General features: G+C 39.6%; 1 protein-coding gene across 1 annotated transcript in view; it reads left to right on the forward strand.

Annotated features, from left to right (window-relative positions):
- LOC118335221 overlaps positions 1-7388 on the forward strand; it is a 30195-nt gene extending 22807 nt beyond the window's left edge. The window contains exons 9-11 of the mRNA XM_035671456.1: positions 240-707; positions 1136-2643; positions 4578-7388. Coding sequence (XP_035527349.1) covers positions 240-707; positions 1136-2643; positions 4578-4619 — 2018 coding nt within the window. The 3' untranslated portion in view covers positions 4620-7388. The remainder of the gene's footprint in view (positions 1-239; positions 708-1135; positions 2644-4577) is intronic.
- Positions 7389-8848: the final 1460 nt, after the last annotated feature.

An 8848-nucleotide genomic window follows, 5' to 3' on the forward strand; every position in this document is an offset into this window, starting at 1 on the left:
CTGGTTAAAGTTAGTAACGACCTTTTGATTGCTTCTGACAATGGACTGGTCTCTGTACTTGTATTATTAGATCTTAGTGCTGCTTTTGATACAGAGATTTGAGCATCTAATTGGCATTAAAGGAAAAGCACTAGCTTTTTCTTTGTTTTCCATGATAGAAATTATTAAATGAAATTCGGATGGATGTAATATTATAACTGGCATTCCAATAAGCTTTTGTTAAATAATCTGTTTGCCAGATGGATTCGCTTCAGACCCTTTCAAAGGCAGTGATCCGTTTGCAGCAGATATTTTGTTCCCAGAGGCGACCATCGGCACTGATGGAGGGGCGGGAAATGTTGGGGATGAGGCAGACACCAGTCTCTCCTGTGCTGAAAACAAAGCCTCAACAGGAACTCAGTGCTTTGAGTCTGAATTCCCCGACGAAGACAGCGACATAGAGATCAGCTACAGCCGAGAGGACCTGGACGCCATCGCTGTAGTTGATGATTCTCGTGGATTTAAACCCATTCAGAGCTCATCGGAGGAGCTGGGGCTGGATCCCATCCAGGGCTGGAGGTCCCAGGGTCAGTATTCTGTAGAATCAGACCCTAATGGGTATGAGCTGGACCTTGGCACTGTCTCCCCTCCCTCTGACATAGAAGAACACAGTCTGGGATCTCTAGCTGGAGATGCTATTGTAGAGGCAACGCAAGGACTGGAACAAGGTACTTTATACATAAATCCATTTCCACATTTTACATTCAACTTTTAATACAGTTACAGTGCTGCTTTAACTCATGTTTCATGCCACTTAATATGGTCACTGTTGAGCTGTTAGTATCAAGCATCAATCAAAGAAGGATTACATTACAATAAAATAAAACAATATTACAGTGATTTACATAGTACACATATACATATTTTGTTATTTAATTTTAATTTATATGATATGTTTTACTAAATATCTTTAAACCTGCAGGCTCTTTATAGACTTATAAACATTTAACGATAGTGTTTCAAAGTATAAAGTATGCAAACTTAGTGTCATTTTAATGATTTCAATTTTATTTTGTTGCTTTTTAGGGTCCTGAAAATTCTCACCCCTGATGGCTTATACTTCTTGCCTTGACCCCTCATTGTTTTCTTCTCCTAGGTCTGAGTTCTGTTTCAGCTCAGGCTGTCCCTGAGCTCGGGAAACAAGTCCTGATGGAACCAGATTTGACAGGTGACATAGAACAAACTCTCTCACATGATGTTACCTCCTGTCAGGGGGCAGAATGGGTAAGCAACATCAAAGAAGAACCCGGAAACCCTGCAACTCCCCAAAACTTGCTAGACTCCCAGGACTTCTTCATCCAGCCTGACTCAGATCAGAACAGAGAGCTGAGCTTTGAATTGAGCTATGAACCAACCAGTCAGTCTTCCTTTGACCCATACGGGTTTAAACTCAGTCCAGAGCATTCTAGTCACACCCTCTTAGACCCGGATGAAGCTGAGCTGAGTCCAGAACCTGCTGAAAACCTGACCTTTGACCCTGAGCCATTCGCATCTCAACCAGATCAACTGGACTTTGATTCGTATAGGTTTGACATCACTTCCTCACAGATTGCACGGGACTCTGACCCTTACGGCTTTAAGCTCAGCCCTGAGGAAGGGAACCAGGAGGTACTGGATGTCTGTGGCCATGATAACCAGGAGGCAATGGACCTTTGCACATATGACAACAATGAGCAAGTAGAACCCTCTAACTATAGCAACCAGGAAGTACTGGAACCTCATACCCATGAAAACCAAGAAGTGCTTGAACATTGTAGCCACAATAACCAGGAACTGCTGGATTTGTGTAACAATGGAAACCAAGAAGTGCTGGAACCTTCTAGCCTTGACAACAGGGAGTTAGTTAGCAATGAAAACCAGGAACTCCTGGATCTCTGCAGTCATGACAACCAGGAGGTGGTGGAAACCTATAGCAATATCACCTTTGAGGGACTACTTGAACCTTGTAACTATGACAACCAAGAAGTGCTGGAACCTTGTAGCCATGGCAATCAGGAACTGCTGGATTTATCCCATCCTGAAAATCAGGAAGTGCTGGACGTGGACCGTGGCAACCAAGAACTACTGGATTTTGACAGCAAAGAAAATCAGGAAGCTCTAGTTTCAGGTGGCCACGACAACCAGGAACTCCTGGATCTCAGTAGCAATGATGATCAGGAATTGCTAGGTAGCCATGACAACCAGGAGGTGCTGGACTTGTTGAGTAAGGAAGTTTTCCCCGAAGCAAATAATAACCAATGCAGTGTGGAACCAGAGCTCAATGTCAGTCCCACCAATAACAGCTTAGACAGTGATGTGGCATCAGAGGACCTGCTAGGACTTGAACTCAGTAACACCAGTATCTGCACTACCACCAGTACTGCTGACACCCTCAACATGGCTGTCAGGAACATGTCTGCTAACCAGGACTTTGCTACATCCAATGCTACCACCAGTCACAACTTGTTAGAAGGCGATCTGGGTTCAGTGTTCGGGGCTGGCGGATACATCGGTTGTCCTGATGTAGCGGACGACCTAGAGCCTCTTGACAGAAGGCAGGCAAACCCAGTAGCAGAGCCAGTACGACCAGTCAGACCTGTTAGGCCTCCTCGGCCTTCGCTCAGGGTGAGTTGAAAACCAAACGCATGCAACTCACATAAGTAAACTTATTTTTATATGTCCACTCCAGTTCAGTATCCAAGACCGACCCTTGAATTGGTCCATGTCAAGATTATATTCGTTGTAACTGGGTTTGCTAGGGTCCGGTTGTATTTGGTTCTGTTTCAACCACATTTTGTGTGCTTTAGTCTAATCAGAATGGGTCTGACTGTGCTTGGCTCTCCTTTGGACCAGATCTGTTTTTTCTTTTGTTGGTTCCTCCTGGTCACTTTTTTCAAAGTTTGTGATCTTTAGTCAAACCACAACTAATTATTATAGGAACCTAGTCATGCTTCCAGTAGTGTCTAAATTACATATTGTTTCCACCAGAGAGCACATGTTTCAGCTACAAAATATAAATGGGATATGTTGAAAAACATATTTGCCAATAAAAATAATTGTTTTAACTTAAATCGAATGATGATATATATATATATATATATATATATAGGACTGCAACATCCAGTCACTGAGCTCTAGAACACAGGTGTATTTGAAGGCATACTTGTATTTATGTAATTTACCACATTGGTTTAGATTAAAATATATCAAGAACTACATGATGGATTTAGATGAAAAATATATAATATATATATATATATCATAGTCTATTAAGGATAATACCTAATGATTTTGGGGAGTCCCTGACTTTTCCTATATCGCCACCAACAGGTTGACATAGATTGGATTGCCATGTAATATAGTCGAAACCTTCGTGCCCCCACAAGATGAATTGTAATAAGTATTAACTGATCCATTGACCTAGTGCCATCACCAGCTCAAATTGGTTTGGTAGCTTGGTTTATGACCTGCAATGATAGTATAAATAATATAATTCATTTTGAAAGAATGTGTTTATTCCTGCAAAACAAGTGTCATTCTTATTAGCTGCAGGTACACTTTGTGTGTAATGCAAATTTGCAAAGATTAGCATGCTAACAAGCTAAACAAAGATGGTAAATATGGTAAACATTATACTTGCTAAACATCACCATGTTAGCAATGTGAAAGCAAGCATGTTAGCATGCTATTAGCTGAGAGCACTGCTGTGCCTGAGGATAGTCTGACAGAGCAGCTAGCATGGCTACAGACTGAGAAAGGTGATTAATAGTCATAGTCAATAGTATACCCTCTAAAATTATTTATTTTCTCCTTTCCCAAACAACCTTTATGCACATAGTGCCAAGATTCCCACTCATCCTGGAAAACCTGGAATTCTGGAAATTTAGAGACTAGTTTTCATCATGGAAACACTTGGAAATGGATTAAAATGACCAAATATCCTGGACACACCAGATATGGTGTATATCATATCTACATACATAAAATGCTTTAATGATCATCTTTACATTTGTTTTAGTGGTTGATAAATACATGCACAGCGATGTTAACCGAATTTACAAATTTTACTTGATTTTGAACTGTTACTTTGGCAGAATTAATGTTACAGTTAGAAGAAATCTGTAGAGATGGCAGCAGAATGATCGACTGTGGTGAAAACAGGCAGGAGTGCCACAAAAGCAAACTGACTGAAATGAACCTCAGACACTTTATCATGAACCCTGCATCATTATAAATGGAGGAATGAAATTGGGGTTTACTAGGCCTACTGGTAAATTATGACCATACGTGAGCAAGTGCAGCAGAAAGTGAACTCAACACTGACATATCAATTTTTGTAGATAGACGGTTGCCTATTTACACATCCAGCAGTTAGGGAGCAACAATAGCGACATTTGGAGTTGCATTTGTGCCACTTGATAAATCTAAGTCCTGTATTGTCAAGAAAAATGATATTTTTTTCATAAAGAGTGGTAACACTGAGTGCACCCTCAAATATCATGGCTTATAATTCATATAATTTCTAATCACACTTATCATTATGCTGTCCATTGTTTCAGGCCAAGGAGAAGGCTCAGTCCCAGGGCATCGACCTCAAGTGATCACCAACCAACGTGGGTTCACCATGTCAGCAGGGTTCCCACGACAACATCAACACAAGCAATGAAGAGGATGAGGAGAGAAGTAAGAGGACGGAAGACAGGAGGGATAGATCATTCTTCTTTTCTTTATGGCAATAATTCTAGACATTTGTAGTTTGGAGGTTTTGAAGGGAACATTTTAGTCTGAATGGAATGATGAGTTGTAGGCAAGATGTAAAAACCCACTAGCATGGGTCCAGCATACTCCACAATATTTAACCATGACTGGCTCACAGCTTCAGTCTATTTAGTGATTTATAGAAAACGAACAACATTCTTTGAGGGTGGTCTAAAAGAAAAGAACTGATTCCCTGATTCCAGATGATGCTTGTCAACTAACCATAAGGTTGACATTTTCTGTTATTTATTCACAATATCAGCTGCCAACACACTCCTGTGTCCTCTGAGTCTCTTAGTTGAGCTTTCTGACAGGGCTAATTGGTCCACCATGGAGGTAATCTCCCCGATTTTGATTATAGCTTAGTGTTGGAACATGTGTAAGTGGACTTTGTCACACAGATAAAATGTGTATATATTACATACTCTACTATTGTGGTTTTAAGATTATCTAGTCAATAAGTAGTTTTAGGACTAAATTGGATGAGAGCTGTAGATAGAGTTTGGTCGGGTTGTACAGTGAGTGCATATCAGTACCATCACCATGGTAACGTGCCCCAGTGTTTTCAGTCATCAGTTACTTTAAGGTGCTCCATAAAGATTGCCTTAACAGCAGGCTGAAAAGCAGTGTGTCACTGCCATCTCTGGTTTCAAGTTCCAAGCCTGTTTCACCTCTAGCCACAGCATGACTGATGGGTGGGGTCAGAAGTTTCCTTCGCTGCACCTGTATCCAAACCCAACAGTGATGTCACGAAATCCCGGAGGTCACCTGCACATCACTGCCGCAAGGTGAGATATTTAACCACTGGGAGTCAGCATGAGCAAGATTTTTAGATCATAATCAGTAGCATTAAACAAATAGATCATCACTTTGTCAATGTTAAATGGCCTCTAGACTGCATTTCACGACACCAGTGTCCCAGTTCCATACCATTTACTTATATTAAATCATAAAAACTATCCACTAATGTTAACTGTGCACTATTTTGGTAGTAAGGATACAAGTTTGTTATTAACACAAAATGATAGGTGTGGAAGTATGTGCAGACAGATATACTTTGAAATACTACTGCCAGCTTTAAAAAAGAAAACTAAACAGTGAGCAAAACTTTTGTTTCCAAAGATTTTTAGTTTATCTGTTTTCTGAGCTGTCTTTCTTGTCAGAATTTACAGCTGGGAAAAGCATTATGTTTCATTTTGGGGCAAGAGTGTCCTCCAAAAACACAGGACTCAAAATATTAGAAAACCCCTGAAAGAAATTCAAAAGGGTAACATTAGTGCTAACTTGAGCGAATATATCAGCTGGTTTAGAATTTTAATAAAGTAAAGATCAGCACAATAGCATCAGCTGTTTCCTCTACATAAATCATATTCATTAAACTTAGTTCTACTCCATGTTTTCCCCCTGGTCATCTACGACCTCCCTGCAGTGCACCGCACAGTGTGCGAACCTGGCTTTAGAATAGGAGTTGGTCCCCGGGCGCTGCACAGTGGCTGCCCATCGTCCCCAACACTTAGTGGGTCAAATGCAGAGAACAAATTTACCTATCATACCTAAATCATAGTATTCACTATTTTTGGAAAGCCACTGCCAATTAACCTTTACAAACAAAGCTAGAGAGGTTTTACACTTGGTTTGGTTTTCTGGGTTGTTCTGAAGCTGTTTCACTGCTTTATCTTTAACTTTTCAGTTGTGAACAGCTCATTCATTTCTGCATGCATTGTAGGGTAATCCATAGCACACTCAAAACTCAAGATTTAGTAAGCATACTGACACCTTTGAGTTATTTAAATTATTGTAAACACCCTGCACACTAAAGCTGCTTAGAGTTAGTATAAAGTATGGAATTGGGACACAGCTAGAACCAGGCAGTGGGTAGGATCTGACATGAGCAGCGCTTTATTGCTTTATTGCTTTACAGCACAAAACAGTACAGAAATGGGCCAAAAGCTTTCTTACAGGCAGGTACCTAAAGGGAGGTCTGATAGGCCAGTAAGAAAATTATTCCAACATGTCTATCCTCATCAAACCAAAGACATCAGAGAGGGTAAGTGAGCTCAGACAGAAATGGGCTTTGTATAATCTGCCAACTCAGTTATGGCTGCTTCTGAAGACTGCAGTGTCCAAACTCTGTCTATGTATGGCTCTGGGTTAGGTGAGGAGAGTAGTTAGTCCTGCTGGTTGAATGGTTTAAGATAAAACTGCATGAAGTAAAACATTTTCCATCATTCTTTTGCAATAACTGGCCATTTGGGGGCAGCAGAAACAAGTGAACACAATACTGACATATCACTTTTTAAGTTGTCCAGCAGGTAGTTTCCAACTGTGTCTGTCCTCGGTTTGCTGTTGAGCAGGTAGTTTTTCTCTGAGAATCGCTGCTCCCTGTGACCGAAAACGAGGCTCTGAAAGCAGTGTGAGTGAAGTTGTGGCTGGACAGCTAAACAATGAGCTTAATCTCACTCTAAAGCCCTGTAAAGCCAAGGGCAGCTGCAGATTCAGGTGATAATAATCTGTTATGCACTGATTCTGCTTGCTGTAGGAACAGAACAGCAACCGTTAGCCGATAAATTGTCAACTATTAAATTAACTGCCAACTATTTTGATAATTGATTGTCTTTTTTTTTTTTGTCCAAAATTTCTTTTTTCAGCTTCTTAAAATTTCATATTTTCTGGTTTCTTCAGTCCTCTGACAGTAAACTGAGAAAATCAACAGATTAATCAATAATCAAAATAATTGTTAGTTGTGTATGAAACAGTTCACAAAGGCTGTGTAACTAATTCCTTTCTTTCTGCAGTGCACATTAAATGAAATACAGTGAAATATACATATTTATAATAATCCTTATAAACAAGAATATTGTGAATGTATGATAGCATGTTGGTGTGTCCAACAGTCTACCCTTACACTGGAACAGACTTAGCTGTCACTGAAGGAACATTTCAGTTAATATTGAGTTTCAGTTCACGCCTACCTCATTACTACTTTGCCATGACTGCATGACAACACTGTGAAACCTGTAAGAGCAAGCATTCTGTGATTTTGACACTGTATTCTGTGTACATGTCCCGTACAACATGTATACGGGAAGAGGAAATCTAATAGATATATTAATATAAATATATCCATGTGAGCCAGTTGTCAGTGCTGTCTTCTTTACAAATCAGTCATGTTCAGTTAAATGTTGCTTTCTGTTGAATGGATCACATTTGTCATTCATTCAGTACAATAGACATACAGGCACAGACACTGATACAGATTTCAAATTTACTGTGGGTCATATGGTCCTTTACCACAGTATATGTCATTTTATGATATATTTTATTATGGAAATATATTGAGAAATTATAAGTAAATAAAATAACCAGACATGATTTCTTGTTTTTGCTGGGTATTTCATTCGCTGAAATACCCAGCAGATGAAAGCACATCTTGTTGATGTTTGTACAATGATATAAACATCTAAACATTCAGATTTTCAACAAAGCAGTCCCACTTAGTGATTTCCATAACTGCCCAGAAAACCTTAAACAACAAGTGATATTAAAAGGGATAACTAATATGGTATTGACACTTACAATAATAGATATTGAGACAATATACTGTATCACCTACGATACAATGCACTGCAAAACAATACGAAACAATTCTATTGTCAGTTTACGTAGACATTTATTTGCATCCTTGGCTGGAATGAAACCTAGATTGAGCATACAGTTGAACATTAATCATGCAAAGACAAAACACATCAAAATGCATGAAAAGTGTTTCCCATCCCTTTTTATACTGATTCCAGATTTTGTTCAAGTCAGAAATCCAATGTGAATCCCAACAAAGTAAAGTAAAGTTCTAGTGAAGCATGATCACAGTTCAGTTTGTTAGAAGCACAGAGAAAAATGCTGCCACTCCAACTACTGGCCTATTGACATACTGCCTGACCTACATACTGGTCCTACTGGTATCCTAATTGATTTGTTGTTTGTAAGAATTTAATAGTTTTTCCTTGCCGACATTGCCAAGGTCTTGCTCATGGTGGTACTGTTGGGTCTCTGTAAATGTTATAAGGAGTTCGGT

Source organism: Morone saxatilis, unplaced genomic scaffold (assembly GCF_004916995.1).
Source record: "Morone saxatilis isolate NCDOM2014 unplaced genomic scaffold, NCSU_SB_2.0 Contig23, whole genome shotgun sequence".
NCBI classification, from domain to species: Eukaryota; Metazoa; Chordata; class Actinopteri; family Moronidae; genus Morone; species Morone saxatilis.